The sequence below is a fragment of the Aspergillus brasiliensis genome (assembly GCF_001889945.1).
Source record: "Aspergillus brasiliensis CBS 101740 unplaced genomic scaffold ASPBRscaffold_4, whole genome shotgun sequence".
Taxonomy (NCBI): Eukaryota; Fungi; Ascomycota; class Eurotiomycetes; order Eurotiales; family Aspergillaceae; genus Aspergillus; species Aspergillus brasiliensis.
Genome location: NW_027137445.1, coordinates 2,228,343 through 2,245,614, shown reverse-complemented (window position 1 = coordinate 2,245,614; position 17,272 = coordinate 2,228,343). Strand labels below are relative to the sequence as shown.

General features: G+C 49.4%; 5 protein-coding genes across 5 annotated transcripts; 4 read left to right on the top strand and 1 right to left on the bottom strand.

The window, feature by feature from the left end:
- Nucleotides 1-393: 393 nt before the first annotated feature.
- ASPBRDRAFT_149689 (U2 snRNP complex subunit CUS2) lies at nt 394-2,725 on the top strand. Its single transcript, XM_067619310.1, has 6 exons — nt 394-807; nt 1,095-1,217; nt 1,316-1,716; nt 1,781-1,889; nt 1,955-2,110; nt 2,188-2,725. Exons 1-6 carry the CDS (start codon nt 613-615, stop codon nt 2,398-2,400), a joined length of 1,197 nt encoding a protein of 398 aa, XP_067481098.1. The 5' UTR covers nt 394-612; the 3' UTR covers nt 2,401-2,725.
- Nucleotides 2,726-2,821: 96 nt separating this feature from the next.
- On the top strand, nt 2,822-5,248 carry ASPBRDRAFT_41588 (beta-tubulin). The gene is made up of 9 exons (XM_067624603.1): nt 2,822-3,129; nt 3,261-3,284; nt 3,372-3,397; nt 3,526-3,567; nt 3,644-3,698; nt 3,763-4,218; nt 4,291-4,625; nt 4,684-5,043; nt 5,097-5,248. Exons 1-9 carry the CDS (start codon nt 3,118-3,120, stop codon nt 5,128-5,130), a joined length of 1,344 nt encoding a protein of 447 aa, XP_067481097.1. The 5' UTR covers nt 2,822-3,117; the 3' UTR covers nt 5,131-5,248.
- A 1,297-nt stretch (nt 5,249-6,545) lies between these two features.
- ASPBRDRAFT_122398 (ammonium permease MEP2) lies at nt 6,546-8,296 on the bottom strand (the record flags this gene model as incomplete). The annotated part of the gene is made up of 6 exons (XM_067617508.1): nt 6,546-6,671; nt 6,727-6,958; nt 7,033-7,707; nt 7,766-8,020; nt 8,081-8,145; nt 8,210-8,296. 6 exons carry the CDS (start codon nt 8,294-8,296, stop codon nt 6,546-6,548), a joined length of 1,440 nt encoding a protein of 479 aa, XP_067481096.1.
- Nucleotides 8,297-10,453: 2,157 nt separating this feature from the next.
- Nucleotides 10,454-11,417, top strand: ASPBRDRAFT_41583 (uncharacterized protein). Its single transcript, XM_067624602.1, has 4 exons — nt 10,454-10,503; nt 10,592-10,716; nt 10,774-10,942; nt 11,030-11,417. Exons 3-4 carry the CDS (start codon nt 10,802-10,804, stop codon nt 11,066-11,068), a joined length of 180 nt encoding a protein of 59 aa, XP_067481095.1. The 5' UTR covers nt 10,454-10,503; nt 10,592-10,716; nt 10,774-10,801; the 3' UTR covers nt 11,069-11,417.
- A 523-nt stretch (nt 11,418-11,940) lies between these two features.
- sskB (putative MAP kinase kinase kinase SskB) lies at nt 11,941-16,104 on the top strand (the record flags this gene model as incomplete). Its single annotated transcript, XM_067620791.1, has 2 exons — nt 11,941-13,751; nt 13,806-16,104. 2 exons carry the CDS (start codon nt 11,941-11,943, stop codon nt 16,102-16,104), a joined length of 4,110 nt encoding a protein of 1,369 aa, XP_067481094.1.
- Between the last annotated feature and the right edge of the window lie 1,168 nt (nt 16,105-17,272).

The following is a 17,272-nucleotide window of genomic DNA, read 5'->3' as shown; positions in this document are numbered from 1 at the left end:
ATGTGCTGAACTACCACCTTTATTAAAGGTCCACGCACTGAAGCTCGGGATTTTTCCTACGAGTGATGCATCAGTCAAATAGTCCGGAGCTTCTGCAATACGCTTTACTTGTGCAAAGCAATCGCCTGCATCCTGCATTAACATCTCACATTGAAGGATGTGGAGCTTGAGCATCTGCCTACCTTTATCACGGATAGAAGGGTCAACTCGGATTCAGGAGATTCAAGCTACAAACGGACAGTTGTTGATATGAACAGGGAAAGTATTCCTTTTTCCCCACATACACGCTAAGCCCTAAACGCGTCAGACGCGCCTATGACAGCCTAGGAATTCACTACGTTCGTACCTCTTAGACCTCTTAAAAGCTCCGTAGAAGACAGTTAATTAGTTGCTGCCAAAATCGTCAGCCTGAAATAAGCGCGCCCTCCATGACGTGAATAGCCGTCGCAGCTTACATAAAGCGATCTCTCCCCGCAAATCCGAAAGTCAGCTCAAATTAAAATCCCCAGCATCATCAAGCCAACCTCTCCTTAAACCCAGATAATATTTATCTTTGACTGATTCGCTCCTCGATCGCTGTCGCATTGATATTGTCAACCGTGTACAACAATAATGGCGTCGCCTACCCTCAACGATGCCGGCAGCTCCAACAACCCTCCTCCGCTCAGCAACTTCCCCCAGGATCCTTCTGAGTTCGACAGCGACCCGCGCATCTCGTTCTCGAAGTTAGACGACAAGTTCATTCTGGAAACGGAGGATGGACAGGAATATGAATATGATACGGTTCTCAAGAGATGGATTCCGACGGTGTGTGCGCGCTCTTTCTCCAGCTGGGTGGTGTGATGTCTGTCTGTAGCTGTTGAACTGCTACTTGTGTTTTCTTTTTGTCTCGTTTCTGTTCATTTCCGGTCCCCCCTCCCTTTTCCCTTTCACCTTTTTCTTGTTCTTTTACGATAAGTCAACTGGTTATGGACCTTCCTCTCTTGTTGCAAATAGACCGAATCTACACGTCTATTATTGCAGGGATTGTTTGATTGGTTCGTGAAACTGATTGCTTGGTTGGCGCCGCTTGCGCCCGTCCGGGGTGCCTCCAGGTCGATGAAGACTTGCTACAACAACAGCAAGAAGCATATAGAGTCCAGGGTGTGGATGAGGAGGAACAGATTACTGCGGCGCAGCTGAGGAAGAAGCGCAAGCAACAGGCTACTACGGAAGAGGTTAGTCCAGCAGTTTACGATGCTTCTTTGTTTATGAGTTGGCCCCGATGGGGTATCGAGATGGGCCTAATGCTAAGAGAATATGTGTAATCGCGTAGGGCAATGGGCAACAGAAGCCTAAGAAACAGCGCGTCAATACGGCCGTCTATGTGACTTCGATTCCTCTCGATGCTGAATTCGACGAAATCCGTGATGTCTTCTCCAAGTGCGGTGTTATCGCCGAGGAGATCGATAGCGGCCGACCGCGCATTAAGATGTACACTGATGAGAGTGGCAACTTCAAGGGTGAAGCTCTCGTTGTGTACTTCCGACCGGAGTCCGTCAATCTCGCCATACAGATGTTGGATGATTCGAACTTTAGGATTGGAGTCCCGGGACCGCAAGGGCCTATGCGAGTCCAGCACGCAGATTTCTCGTTCAAGAGCCAGCAAGAAGCGCCTACGAAGACTAGTATGAGGGACAAGAAGAAGATTATGCGACGGACACAGAAGTTGAACAGGTACGGGAGAACTACAATTGACTTGGGATGATTGGGCTGGGCTTTGCTGATACAAGGTGTTTAGCAAACTTGCCGACTGGGACGATGACGATCCGTCTGCCTTGCCGGACACCACTTCCCGCTTTGATAAGATTGTGATTCTAAAACATATGTTCACGTTGAAGGAATTGGAGGTACGCGATATACTTCCTGGGCTAAGGGTGGTTGTTAAGTCAAGAGAAACTAACGTCTCGTGTAGGAGGATCCTGCGGCTATTCTCGATATCAAGGAAGATATTCGAGACGAATGCTCGAAGCTGGGCGATGTGACCAACGTCGTTCTCTATGACAAGGAACCCGAGGGAGTGGTGAGCGTTCGCTTTTCCGATCCCGAGGCAGCCAGGAGTTGTGTCAAGGTAAGCTCGATCACGCGATGGCTATGGCCAATACTTCTGAAGACATGAACATGTGCTAACAAAGCTGTTACCTTTAGATGATGGATGGGCGGTTCTTCGCTGGCACCCGGGTTGATGCCTATATCGCGGATGGCAGTGAGAAATTTAAGAAGACCAATGAGAAGCGCGCCGCACTGGAAGATCTGGCGGAGAGAGGATTGGATGCATCCGACGAGGAAGAAGAGCAGCGATTGGATGAGTTTGGCACGTGGTTGGAAAGCTCTCATACGGTTGAGAACACAGCCAAGTGATGGTGATGGTGGTGATTTTTCGGATGTAATCATTAAATCATTATTAGGGGGATCTGGAACTGGATGGGATGGGATGGGATGGGCGTAATCACTGAGGCTGGATGGTCACTTTAGAAGACCTTGGGGATGTAGACCTGTATGTATGTATTTATAATAGCGTTCGGGGTTGTTATTATCATTATGTTGGACGGTTGCACATCATCCTGTCCATTTGTTTACATGGAGGACCATGAATCCATGGTAAAGCCGGTCAGGCCATGATCAAGTCTGGTTCGCGTGTGGACAGGCCAAGTCACGGGGCGTGACTGTCACTGGACCGCAAGGCCCTCCCGTGACGACGCCAAACCGCATTGGGGAGAAGCCCCTATTTACCTGCCCAAAAGAACGGGTGTTTTGTTGGCGTTTTTTTTGGCTTTGTTGTTGATCCCGAATTTATTAGGCTTGGGATTGATTACCTACTGGGATTAGTTATTGCCCGCACAACGTTCCCCTTCACCGCTCTCCTTCTACCCAACTCTCCACTAAGGCCAAACTAACTTCCTCCCATTCCTCGTTTTCTCCTCCCTCCTCCCTCCCCCCTTCTCCTCCTTTAGTCGACTGTCTTTCCCCAGTCTCCTCCCAACAACCTCCCGTTCATCCACTCCCTCCGGCCTCGCCGTCTATCATACCTCTTCGACCCTTTTTAATACCTTCAACTCCTTCAAAACCCCCGACACAATGCGTGAGATCGTATGTTTTCCCTCCCCGTCCCTCGTCTGTCAGGAGACGCGTCGTTGGTTGGCATCTCTTCTGATCGGGACCCCACCGGTTCTTCGACCAACTCAATCTTGTGCTAACTGCATGTCTTCGTCGCTTCATAGGTTCACCTCCAAACCGGCCAGTGTGTAAGTGCCAACATGTTCTTCGGATGATTGCCCCCAAGGGTTCTTGATTGGTGTTCGGTGGACTAAACAACATATCATGGTGGTTAGGGTAACCAAATTGGTGCTGCTTTCTGGTATGTATCCACTGCCACTGGATTGGGGTTGGGACATCATCCATCAGGCTATCTCTCTCAGCTTGAGTTCGGATGATGTCCATTGGGTATATGTTGTCGGTATAACAACACGTCTAACAGTTCAACAGGCAGACCATCTCTGGCGAGCACGGCCTTGACGGCTCCGGTGTGTAAGTGCAACTTTTTTCACACCTCTCAATTGGTCAACAATGGGGAAAGGATTGGGTTTCCTGACGCGCAGGATAGTTACAATGGCACCTCCGACCTCCAGCTGGAGCGCATGAACGTTTACTTCAACGAGGTGAGATCCATCGGTCCTTGGTTTTGGTACGACAATATCATCAATGTCCTGACCACTTCAGCAGGCTAGCGGTAACAAGTATGTTCCTCGTGCCGTCCTCGTTGATCTCGAGCCCGGTACCATGGACGCCGTCCGTGCCGGTCCTTTCGGCCAGCTCTTCCGCCCCGACAACTTCGTCTTCGGCCAGTCCGGTGCTGGTAACAACTGGGCCAAGGGTCACTACACTGAGGGTGCCGAGTTGGTCGACCAGGTTGTCGACGTTGTCCGCCGTGAGGCTGAGGCTTGCGACTGCCTCCAGGGTTTCCAGATCACCCACTCCCTCGGTGGTGGTACCGGTGCCGGTATGGGTACCCTCCTGATCTCCAAGATCCGTGAGGAGTTCCCCGACCGTATGATGGCCACCTTCTCCGTCGTTCCCTCCCCCAAGGTTTCCGACACCGTTGTTGAGCCTTACAACGCCACTCTCTCCGTCCACCAGCTCGTTGAGCACTCCGACGAGACCTTCTGTATCGACAACGAGGTATGTTGTCGGGCCCAACCCACACGGAAATCGAAAATTTGTGCTTGAGAACTAACGAATTGACCAACCTAGGCTCTGTACGACATCTGCATGCGCACCCTCAAGCTCTCCAACCCCTCCTACGGTGACCTGAACCACCTGGTCTCTGCCGTCATGTCCGGTGTGACCACTTGCCTCCGTTTCCCTGGTCAGCTCAACTCCGACCTCCGCAAGCTGGCTGTCAACATGGTTCCCTTCCCTCGTCTCCACTTCTTCATGGTCGGCTTCGCTCCTCTGACCAGCCGCGGCGCCTACTCTTTCCGCGCCGTCTCCGTCCCCGAGTTGACCCAGCAGATGTTCGACCCCAAGAACATGATGGCTGCCTCTGACTTCCGCAACGGCCGCTACCTCACCTGCTCCGCCATCTTGTGAGTTTTCCTATGCTGCATCGATTGTTCAATATACGCCAGCTAACAGAGATTCTAGCCGTGGACGTGTCTCCATGAAGGAGGTCGAGGACCAGATGCGCAACATCCAGAGCAAGAACCAGACCTACTTCGTTGAGTGGATCCCCAACAACATCCAGACCGCCCTGTGCTCCATTCCTCCCCGTGGTCTCAAGATGTCCTCCACCTTCATCGGTAACTCCACCTCCATCCAGGAACTGTTCAAGCGTGTCGGCGATCAGTTCACTGCTATGTTCCGTCGCAAGGCTTTCTTGCACTGGTACACTGGTGAGGGTATGGACGAGATGGAGTTCACTGAGGCTGAGAGCAACATGAACGACCTGGTCTCCGAGTACCAGCAGTACCAGGACGCCTCGATCTCCGAGGGTGAGGAGGAATAGTAAGTGCACCTGGACCCTATTGCCGTCGTTTCGGTTCTAACCCAATTCACAGCGTCGAGGAGGAGCCCCTTGAGGGTGAGGAGTAAATGTCTCAATCGACAGTTACGCGAATTGAGATCTGCTCTGTAATACCCCGATAAGCCTACATTCTCTTCGACCAAGGCCTTCCGAGGTCTTGGTCAGTGAATTCTTCTGTTTGAGCGCTCTTAATTTCCCTTCCTGTTTTTAATTACTTAGGCTAGCCAAAAGCCTGGACTTATTAAACCCAATCGCACATAGTTTTAAAAGCAGTTTGGTACAACCTTACACACTTTTCTGGTCACATGTTGATCTCAGGCATCCATTGGACCACTTTTGTAGTCTCATGCACTCGTCGAGCTTATTACACTCTTAAACAAATGACAGGATCGGATTCGACATCATAAGACACCGTTCCTTTGAATCATACAAGACATCCGCAAACACTACTCCAAGATATCCACGGTTCATTATGACTATACCACAACCCTCAATACCATACCGACATATATCACATGTGATGTGAATGATCCTTATTGCATCTATGTATATGCATAAATACAAGTTATTGTTCTTCAATAAAAAGGTAAACCCACTGAACAACCCCCACCCCAGTCTTCTATTCTTCTATTCTTCTATTCATCCAAGGGCTAGCTGCCTGTCACGTCTAGTCTACTAATAGCATACCGCCGTCACTATGTGATTACTAAGTTTGGAGAAATAAAACATGCAGTGGGAAAGAAAGTTCTAGTAGAGATTTTCCATGTGTCATGGATGGATAACTGTGTGTATGTATGGAGTACTGGTAGACTAGTAAGTAACTGAAAGCTGGGCAAGTGGTTTTTGGCTGTGAATGTGCTTCACTGTGCTTCAGGGTGGTTTTGTTCTTGTTGTTCTTGTTGTTCTTGTTGTTCTTGTTGTTGTTGGGTGGGTTAGTATCTTGTTATCCTGTTGTGTTATATGTTGAGGTGATGTTGTCAGGAATATCTTATTCTAACGAAAGAACGCGGGGGGTGGGAATGGTTATTGAATTCAAAAGATAAATATCCCCATACTACTGGAGGGGCAATGAGGTGATCATCATCATCATCATCATCCTACTATGTTCGGAAAGAGGACATACTGGAAGGGTAGTTACTATGATGTACTGAGCTACTATTCGTAGGTATCTCTCTTCTTCTTGACAGGTCATTCGGGTAGAAATCCGATGGAATTATGAATTTTTAGGTACATGTGAGAAGGATATGTCAATGTTAGATAGATAGTAAGGACAAATAAAAAGTAATATGTACATAAGAAGGTATCCCAAAAATAATATGCATGACCAGAAACGAAATAGGTATCAAGTAAGAATTATATCGGAATGAAATTGTTCAAGTTCAGTTGTTGTTGTTGTTGTTGTTGTTGTTCGTTCGTGACTTGAAGGTAGGAGGAAGTGAGGATGAATAGCCACCCCCAGCATAACTCCTACTGTGCTGGTACTTCAGGCCTTGGTCTCCACACTCTCCTCGTTGCCGTTGGGAGGAGTCATGGTGCGCTTGGAAGAGACGTCGCCGTTCTCGGGGCTGGTGCCGCCAATGACATCGCGGGTGATTTCAACGTAGTCGTACTAGTTCTTGTTAGGATGGGGGTCTTCTACTCGGATGCAAAGGCGAGGCACTTACGGCAAATTCACCGATCTCGGCATCATCAACACCGAGGATCTCCTCCTCCTCGGGAATGCGCAGGTGCAGACCGGGAATTAGGTTGATGATGAAGAGGATAATGCAGCTTCCGAAGAACGAGTAGGCCATTCCGGAGACAGAGTCGGCCAGCTGGTACCCGAGCTGGATGTAGTGGTGGTTGATCCAACCTCCATCGATGGTGGTGGAACCATCCAGGTGGGCGATGTAGTCACTATCATCAAAGAGCAAGCGTTAGTTGGGTGCCCATCGGTATAGATTTAGTTATTAGAAACTGGGGCGCCTTACGCAGCGAAGAGACCAGTCAAGAGATTGCCCACGAGACCTCCGATGGCGTGTACAGCAAAGATATCCAGCGCATCGTCCACACGAAGCACGTACTTGAGCTTCGTGGCGTAGTTGCAAGCAGCAGCACCAACAACTCCAAAAATGAAAGCAGCCCAAGGTGTCACGAAACCAGAGCCCGGGGTGATGGCAACAAGACCTGCAATGACACCGGAGCAGAAGCCGACAGTGGACCACTTCCTCTCCAGCCTGTAGTCCATGATGCACCAGGTAACACCACCCACCGAGGCGGCCAGGTTGGTGACAACGGCTGCCATCACAGCCCGCAAGTTGGCGCTCAGAGCAGAGCCGGCATTGAACCCGAACCATCCAACCCAGAGGAAGACAGTGCCGATGACCACGTGGGTTACGTTGTGAGGACGGTAGTTGAGCTCGTGGGTGCCATGTCCGCGACGCTTGCCGAGCATGAGGGAGTATGCCAATGCAGCCGAGCCGGAGGCGATGTGGACGGGGGTACCGCCTGCAAAGTCAAGTCCTCCCAGTTGGAAAACCCAGCCTGATGAGTTCCATGTCCAGCAGGCAATCGGATCGTAGATAATGGTAGACCAAACGAAGCTAAAGACCATGCATGGCAGCATGCGACCGCGCTCTGCGACTGCGCCAACAGCGAGGGCAACCCTATCTCCGTTGTCAGGGATCAGTCATGAAGACAGATTGTATTCCAGGGATCACTCACGTAATGGCGGCGAACATGCCCTGGAAGACAGCAAAGAGAAGGTCTGGGACCTTAGTGCTTCCAACTGAAGGAGCTGCGAGAACACCCTTCATTCCAAAATTGTTCAGGTCACCAATGTACTTTCCCGCAGTGTGAGAAAAGGCCAACGAGTATCCCCAGAAGAACCATTGGAATGATACCACCCCGACAGACATGATTGAAAGCCATATTAACGATAACGCTGACTTGCGTCGGGCGAGACCTGAGTAGAAGAAGCTATTGCCATTAGCTGGAGGGGCTCAATGGTTAAAAGATTGACAGGTGGTGGTGTCATACCCAACGCCGGGAATCATCAACAACACCAGAGCCGTAGAGGTGATAACCCAAGCGATATCACCAGACTGGAATCAGTTAGCGGGGCTGAGGCCAGTCATAGCATGCATCACATAGCTAGGAAAGACATACGCTGTAGTAGATGTTAAGGTCTTCTGTCAGGGAGTTACCACCGGTCCCATTGTCCGTGCCATTGTAGGCGACAGGGTATTCCGACATGGTGAATCACACCGAGCTTCTGGCAAAGGAAGGCCCAGCCGTGTGTATAAATACGTGTAGGTGATTCCTAAGCCTTGCACGCTAAGACTAGGAGCCCTGTGAACGGCAAAGGGCGCGAGAAGGGGTCGACGTGTAGACCCAGAGGTCTTTAATGGGTTTAAGGCAGCAAGATGTGGATAGTAAGTCGGGGGGACACTGGACACTGGCGATCGAGGGGGAGTTTGTAAAAAAGGAATTATGGGACGAACAGAAGAAGACAATGATGGAACAAAATCCAAAAAGCAAAACAAGCCACTGCAGGGGGGGAAGGGGAGGGAGGTGCAGGAGTGATAAATAGTACTGGGAATAGTCGGAGCAGGGCGATGATACCAGTCAGAATCCAACGCCATAGTCTCACTTGCGTCGATTCATGGCCGGTTCCACCCATTCGGGCACTAGGCGCAACCCTGGGCCATGGTTAGTCGCAAGTAATACGACCGATAGATAGTTACTCGATATCAGCAAGCAACGGAAAAGCCATGGCGGCGGATAAGAGCGTGGAGACCCGGAGGGATGAATGGATGGAATGGGCGGGCCAATGCGTCGTCTCCCGTTGAGATATTCCACTTGGCCTGCAGCGGGACCCCAGCCATGATCCTGTAATGTCTACTTGACGCTTGTACTTTTCTTTTCCGCTGACTGGAAGGAAATTGGACGAGAACGTGGACGGAAAGCCAAGTTGTGTGTGGGTGACACTGACTGACACAGTGCATGGCAGCCTAACCGCGCCATGCTACCACATCGGTAACAGGCTTAGAAAGATGCTGAGAGAATTCCTTTTACGTCGTACTACTCACTCTGTGCTACTCTGGATAGGGGTCAAAGAAGGTAATGTGACCGACTACTCACTCCTCACTACTATGCAATTGATAGAGACCCTGAGATTGGAAATTTCAGTGACAGATTAATGTAATTAACGGATAGTAACAGGGTCACTGACCTCAATGCAAGGCGGATAAGACTCAAGGAGGAAAGAAGGAAACTTCCGGGGGACTTTTAGTTTTCGTTAATTTCTCCAAGATTATTTGCGACTGGTGGGAGATAGCATTCAATCGGCCAATCAACGAAAATGGCATTACCTGAGCTTAATACTCGCAGCTGGGTGTTTTATCTATCAGTTGCTCCCCTATCTATCAAAGACAAAGCTGCGGATTAGGTTCGTGGCTGCATCCATCATTCTCGAACTTCCATGGTTTGATACTAGTACCCCAGTTGATGATTACCACGAGGTAGTCAGTGAGTAACTCACTAGTTAGTTCGTATGAATCAAATCGATCCATGGTGATGCATGGTCGCGTTGTGAAATCCTTCCCCTTCAGCCGGTCTCGCAGCTCTTATCTTCAGGCTTCGGCCGTCCAATCAGCAGTCGGCCGGGGTGGCTTATCAGACCTCCTGATTTCCTCTTCGAAACATCTCCGTGGGTTCGCGTTACTCCTGACGATTACTGTCAGTTGCAATGTTGATACTATACTATCTACTACCAGGCCTTTGATGAAGCCAAGAACTCCGTCTCATCATCCTTGTCGAATGTGTCTGCGTTGCTCCCTCATAGCAGGAAGGTTACTCCGTACGCCCTGGAGATACATACCATGTTACCAGCTGAGCTCTGAGTTACTTCCTACGGCAGTGCTGTGAGATGGGATTGTGACAAATAACTCAAGTAACTCAACTATTCAATCAATAGTCAGGATATCTCAGGTTGAACATACCAGGAAATAGTTTGAATAGACAAGTTTAGAACAAGCGATCGTGTTTCCAACACAGATCATAGGGCTGGTTAACTTGGGCGAACCAATTACTCCACAAAACCACAGCAACAATCGTCACTCCTGGATCAACGGTAGCACCAAGTAGCACTAGAATATGTGTAGTAGTCCGCTATATCTGTAAGCTGCTTGGAACTATTGTCTCTGTTTCCATAGTATCTGTGGATTGGAAAGTTACAGTATTTACTGTTGCGTCTCCCGTAGGTAGAGATAAGCTCACCAGTTCCCATTGGCTAGGACTCTTCGGCATCCCGACTGGCTCGGACTAGCGGGCTTGGCACTTTGTTCCTTTCATTCAATGCGAGATCATCTGAGACTTGAGAGATCATTCATCCTCCGGGTCATGTTGCTGATTAACGTGAATTCGACGGTTATCATATCACTCAATCTATATCTGCTGGACTTGTTGAGCCACAGCATAAAGGAATCAGAATAAGGACATTTGCTATGCGTGATAAATTTCAACCCCACTAGAATAGCCAGTACTAACCGCAAGACCGATGCAGCGACTCTCATCGCTCATATAGAACATTTGCTATGGTGTTGGACCACAACACCCCATCCTGATTATCTCGATGGTCGCTCGCATGATGTCACTATCAAACTGGCATTTCACTACTCGGCGGTCGGATCAACTGTTCCCAAAATCTACTGACCACCAGATTTCAGTACCTGCTTAAGCTTCCCCGGAATTTCCAAAATGGATCTTCAAGAGACCCGCAGCCCCAATTCAGGACAATGGGTTCCACTGATCATCCAGCCATGGGCATCAGATGCATGCCACTATTCACGCCTCAAGGCGATCTTCATGCTGTCAATGATCTTCGTCCAACTTTTTATCCTATTGTAGAATCAGACGGGAATTTCAAGCAGATGCATGAGACTGCACTGAACGGACATTTACAGCCGCCCGAAAAGGAGAACGCACATCAACCCGACAAGTCTCCGTCTGGACTATAAGTTGTAGAGTTTCCAGATCAACTTCTCGGTTTCCCGACTTGGTCAATTTGAGAAGTATGCGGATGGTTGCTTTTTGCTTCTTTTTGTGTCGCTTTTTGGAGGCTATATAATTTGGAGCGCTGAACGCGGCCCATAAGTATACGAATTCTCCTTAAGGCATCCACCCACATGGGAATTCACCAGGTCTGAAAAAAAACTTCGACAGTACATCAGGGAGGAAGCGCGAGAGATGAGTAAATGACATCGAGGCTCTGTAATCTTCCTTTGACCATCACGACTTACCAGGCGTAAATATGCTCCGGTCCTTTCAAATACCCAATTAGGCGTCAGCCGTGTGATCCGTCAGTTTGTTACCCTATAAGCACTTGCCACAAGCAAGGAGTTAGTCGCCACAGTAGAAGCAGGCTCAAGGCTAGTTACCGTATCCCATCAGCAAAAGCCGGTGTGAGTATGTCCAACATGATTCATGAGTTCTGGAGCAATGCCTGGTTAGAAAGCATGTGCCTTCCGCCTGAGGCATCATCTTTCTCGTGATTGTGGCATGATGGGGCCTACCGCCTCCGGATCCGGTATAGGCGTGGCAGGAATATTCATCGCCGGCTAGAGCTCCGCCCTGTCAATTCGGGGCATACCACTTAGAGTTCACCTCAGATACTTCATTGTTTGCATCTTTGGATGACAGAGAATTCATCTAGCTTGTCTCTATATTGCAATGATAAATACACTTCGCACTTAGAGTTCTGGAATACAACTGTTACGCCTGCGCGAGATCACTCCGAGTCCAGAGCCGATAAGTAGCAGAGACGTGCACCGCCACACCCCCTATCTATCCGCTTGAGGCTTCCCTTCCAACCCGCTTTCCAACGTCGGACATGCGACATGGAATCTCAGCAGGACCGTGGGTTTCCGATCATGGAGCATCCTGATATGAACAACCATGATTCGGATGGCTCCGGGTCCTCCGATGAGCTTCTGCAGCAGCCATATGCTGTAAGAACCAACGCCAGTTTCCCGGAGAATTTCGACACCCAGGTCCAAACCCCAGCGACGACCATTTCCTCGTCCCCTCCCCCATCCATTTCTTCTGGCCTGCCGTCATGGGCAACCGGCACGCCCACACGCCCTCGCGGGGCCAGTATAGGTGCTTCTGCCGCTCTCGAGAAGGCACCGCCGATGGATGGTCTGCCGGTGACCGAACGTGACCTGAGGCCGCAACGTCCGTCCGGCCCCGCTCGGACGCCTTCCAACACCTACGCGCCCCAACGACGTCCCCCTCAGTATATCAGCTTTCAAAATGACCGTCAACGGAGCTCCTCCACGAAACGAAATTCAAGACGCGATCCCAATGCACAGTACCGAGCTCAGGAGAAGGCGTATGTCCAGCGCATTCGTGCGGACCCTCAGGCCTGGTACAGTCATTTCGACGAGGCTCAAAACATGAGCATGACGGTGGGAGACTCGGACTTGGAAGAACCCTCACCATCCTCCGAGGTTCCTTTCGAAGACGATGCCTACGATCCGGACATTCAACTCTTCCTGACCGACGACAATCAGCCGACGATCGAGGAACTCAAGAACCCAAGAAATCAAGAGAGGCTGGAGTGGCATTCTATGCTTTCGTCCGTATTGAAGGGAGACGTGGTAAAGCAAGAGAAGCAGCGGTTGCTCGGGTCTACAGAATCGAAACGATCGTCGGCTCAGAACAACGCAATATGGTTGGGTGTCAGAGCCAGGACCTGTGGGAGGAGTGTTGCACTACAGAGGAAGCTCATTGAAGAAGCGAGGGCTGGTCTTGCCCCTGTCATCGAAGAAATTATCAAGTTTGAGATCAAAGGCGAAACCGAGATCGGGAAGCCACCCATCAAGCAGGTCGAGGATATCGTCGCACAGATAGAACGATGTGAAAGCCTCTACTCTACTCACAAGGAGTTGGAAACTGCCCACCCCCGAGTCGCTTCGGAGGAATTTCACTCGAGTCGCGACGCTGTTTTTGCCTGGCACAATACGACCATTCTGATCAACACCGAGCTCGCTATTCTGCAGAAATGGGTTGGAAACGATGAGTTGGATTTCGGTAAATCGAGAACAAAAACAATCAATAGCGACCTCTCGGACGAATCATCCTTCCTTGACCGCATCATGAAGGAGGATGGCCTTAAGACCCTTCAAGGGAAACATAACATGCTCCACGGCATCGGAGAAGTCATCCAAAAAGCAAAGAATACGTTGATTGAGAATGCGGATTCCTTCGCCAAACGCCACTTACCCCCCTATATCGAAGAACTTCTTACTCTAATCAATTTCCCCTCTCGTCTCATACAGGAGATTATACGAGTTCGACTATCTTACGCTAAGAATATGAAAGACCCAGCTTCACAGTCCGCCATCCTGGTCGATCAAATGATATCGCAGTTTCAGATCTTGATGAAGGTGGCGGTCGATATCAAACGGCATTATTTGGATATCGCCAGACCCGAGCCTGGGTGGGACCTGCCTCCTTGCATTGACGACGGTTTCGACGCAGTCGTCTTGGATGCGATGAAGTATTACTTTCGGCTTCTGAACTGGAAGCTGAATGCAAATAAGAACACCTTCAAAGAAGCGGAAATCCTAGAGCAGGATTGGGAGTTTTCCAATGAGGTCGGCCGACAACTTGAGGGCGGAGATATTGAGGTTGCGGAGCAGTTCAGGTACGAACGATTTTCACCCTATACGATATGATCCACATGGCTAACCTGAGCTAGTGCCTTGACTGCCAAGTCAATCCAACGCTTGATGCTTCACTTTGAGCGAGAGTTGACACCTCGCCATAACGAGGATCCGGCCGACATGGACAAGCGCTATAAAAGCGTGTTGGACTCGACCCGAATCCGGCAGCGGAAGCTTTACCGATTTTCCCGATTCTTGCGCCAGCTGTTCGAAAATGCAACTGAATACAATTTGCCGGCTGACATTGCATACGACTTTCTGGAGGCGCTGCTGGTGTCGGATCATTTCATGATCAAATCGAATGTTTCTGTTGGTCAAAAAGGAGTCTATCTCTTTGCACATCCCGCATTGTGGGATCGCCCTGCAGACATCCAAGCTATCCTAGGCACATCATTCCGTGAGGATGACACCAACAAGGACACACCACATGCACCGTATATTCTTGTGGTCCGTCCGGAAAAGCCTCTTTCTTGGGCTGGCAAGGAATTGCAGCTGGGCATCATGGAACAGCCTACGGACTTGCGATTGGGCAAGCTGCGACTTGTGGTTGAAGGGACGCAGCAGCGGCTGTCCAATGCCAGACATGAGCTCTCGCATCTCACCGGTATTCAGCTCGATATGGCCATCGAGCAGCGTGCCAATCTTGGTCGGGTCAACGTGGAGCTTAATAAGATCAAGAAGATCTCATTTAAGCTGTCAATGACTATCATGGATAGTGTTGCCAGTGTACGGGACCAACTAAAGCAGAAAGACGTGGAAAACCATGATCTAGTCCAGGCATGCTATGCTTTTGCTACCGAGTTCGGGAAGCGTTCTTCAAACGTTGATCCCAATAGGCGCGCAATGAACAGTAATAGACTCGTTGAGTTGTCGCTCGACTGGGTATCGTTCATCTGTGATGACTGCGATGCTGCTGACAGGAAAACCTTCAAGTGGGCCGTTGCTGCTTTGGAGTTTGCAATGGCCATCACCTCCAGCAGACACCTCCTGTCTATGGATGATGCTCAGTATAGTCGACTGAGGCAGAAAGTTGCCGGGTGTATGTCGCTCCTTATATCTCACTTTGATATCATGGGCGCTCGATCGTCTCGTGCGGCTCAAGCAGAGAAGCAACGCTTGGAAGAGCGCGGCGGTTCCAGACGAATGGGTGCAGGGCGGATTCTTACAGATGAAGAGGCAGCCAAGCTTGTTCGGGAGCAACGCCTGGCTCATCTTACCGAAATTGAGGAGAGACGCGTTGACGAAGATGCCAAACGACAAGCGCTGGGAAGGGTTCTGGAGGGCTCAAACGAAGCAGACAGGTCTCTGACAGTGCTTTCATCCTCGGCTACGAACGTTACTCTGCGATGGCAACAAGGCCAATTCATTGGTGGAGGAACATTTGGGTCCGTTTACGCTGGTATTAACCTTGACAGTAATTATCTCATGGCTGTCAAGGAAATTCGCTTGCAAGATCCTCAGCTTATCCCTAAGATTGCCCAGCAAATCCGCGACGAAATGGGTGTGTTAGAAGTTTTGGATCATCCCAACATCGTCTCTTACCACGGAATCGAAGTACACCGCGACAAAGTTTACATCTTCATGGAATACTGCTCGGGTGGGTCTCTTGCCAGCTTACTTGAGCACGGGCGTGTCGAAGATGAAACCGTCATCATGGTCTACGCTCTTCAATTGCTCGAGGGTTTGGCGTACTTGCACCAGGCTGGCATTATCCATCGTGATATCAAGCCTGAAAATATCCTGCTTGACCACAATGGTATCATCAAATACGTTGATTTTGGAGCTGCAAAAATCATCGCTCGTCAAGGCAGAACCGTTGTCCCTATGGACGCGTTCGCTGGCGCAGGCCACAAGGACGGTATAGTGCCCAAGGACACCCAGCTGGCTCACAATAATTGGGGCAAGAATCAGAAAACGATGACCGGCACCCCAATGTACATGTCACCCGAGGTAATCCGCGGCGACACCACGAAACTCATTCACCGTCAAGGAGCCGTCGACATTTGGTCATTAGGCTGCGTGATTCTGGAAATGGCCACGGGCCGTCGCCCTTGGTCAACCCTGGATAACGAATGGGCCATCATGTACAACATTGCCCAGGGCAACCAACCCCAATTACCATCCCGAGACCAGCTCAGCGATCTGGGTATCGACTTCCTCCGACGGTGCTTCGAGTGTGACCCAAATAAACGGTCCACTGCAGCGGAACTCCTCCAGCACGAATGGATCGTGTCCATCCGTCAGCAAGTTGTACTCGAGCCAGCCACGCCTGGCAGCGACAACAGCGGCGGTAGCTCGCACTCAGGCAGTCGCCAGAACTCGGCGTATCTATGATCATCTTGATCTACCCGATCTATATCGATGTTTATCATCTTATCAATATCCCAAACAACCAACCAATCCATTATGATGTTCCCATCTTGTCTGTTCATCCCGTTTTCACCAGATCTTCAGATCCATTGTTTGAAAATCATTCATCTCAGCCCTTTCACATTCATACACGCATAAAAATTTGCATTTGATACCCCGCCGCCAAACTCAACATTCATTCCCATCTATCAGGTTCATGTCATAACTAGTGTTCTGTCTCCTTTTGAGACTTCTTGTTCCGCTTTTATACTCCTCTGCTTCTGGGGGGTTCCTATCGATATAGCCATGTGATATACGATATGTGCTGTGTCCTGTGGTTTTCGGGATGGAGCTTGGTTTCACGTTTCCATTATCTTTATAGTAGTGCTCAAGAAAACGAAAGAGTATATATATCTATCTATGAATTGTCGAGTCGTGTCTCGTAACATGTTTCTGCGCTTTATATTGTATGGTATTGTAAGATCAGAGCAGTTGTACACCATGACCAGGTTGTGTTCGTTTATCAGATTTGATTTGAACTCTAGTACGGAAGGAATTCATAGCACTCAAGGCACTACATTAACTAGTACTATTCTAGAGATTTGTCGACCCTCTCTTACCTAGTCATAATACTAGTAGATTAGGAAAGTATACTTGGCACCGCTGGTGGTAAGGAGATTTTAAAAATACAAATGTACAGTTACTAGCACAGCCAAGGCAAATATCATGGAACGTAGTGGAATAGTAGTAAATAAATATAAAGATTCATGGTAATATATATTCCTCAATCAGACAGGCAAAAAAAAAAAAAAAAAAAAGAAAATCCAGTTGAATCCTTGTCCATTGCACAAAGAGGGGGACCAACGCTACCGCTATCAGATATAAATAAGAACGGTCATGATTGAGAGATAAAAAAGAAGAGGCAGCAACTAAGTCAAAGGAAGAGAAAGCAGAAATCAAGGAAAGTCGAGTCCGCGCTCGTCCCGATACCGCTGCTTAGTATATGAACTAAGAGTTCCCCCCAGTCAAGAGAGAGGTTACATTGTGTGGTGTTGCGTTGTGCTGCGCTGCGCAGTAATGAAAGAAGTGGGAATAGAGAGAAAAGTGCATGAATATATTTGGCCGAATAGAGATCCGTTCCATACCATATCGT

Excerpts from the sequence above, each read along its gene's own strand:
- ASPBRDRAFT_149689 (XM_067619310.1), top strand. The coding sequence starts at position 613 with ATGGCGTCGCCTACCCTCAACGATGCCGGCAGCTCCAACAACCCTCCT. Across the intron at positions 1,717-1,780 it reads CGGACACAGAAGTTGAACAG|CAAACTTGCCGACTGGGACG; the intron begins GTACGGGAGAAC and ends CAAGGTGTTTAG. Across the intron at positions 2,111-2,187 it reads CAGCCAGGAGTTGTGTCAAG|ATGATGGATGGGCGGTTCTT; the intron begins GTAAGCTCGATC and ends TGTTACCTTTAG.
- ASPBRDRAFT_41583 (XM_067624602.1), top strand. The coding sequence starts at position 10,802 with ATGGATCTTCAAGAGACCCGCAGCCCCAATTCAGGACAATGGGTTCCA. Across the intron at positions 10,943-11,029 it reads TCTTCGTCCAACTTTTTATC|ATCAACCCGACAAGTCTCCG; the intron begins CTATTGTAGAAT and ends AGGAGAACGCAC.
- ASPBRDRAFT_41588 (XM_067624603.1), top strand. Across the intron at positions 3,568-3,643 it reads GGCCTTGACGGCTCCGGTGT|TTACAATGGCACCTCCGACC; the intron begins GTAAGTGCAACT and ends CGCGCAGGATAG. Across the intron at positions 3,699-3,762 it reads TGAACGTTTACTTCAACGAG|GCTAGCGGTAACAAGTATGT; the intron begins GTGAGATCCATC and ends CCACTTCAGCAG.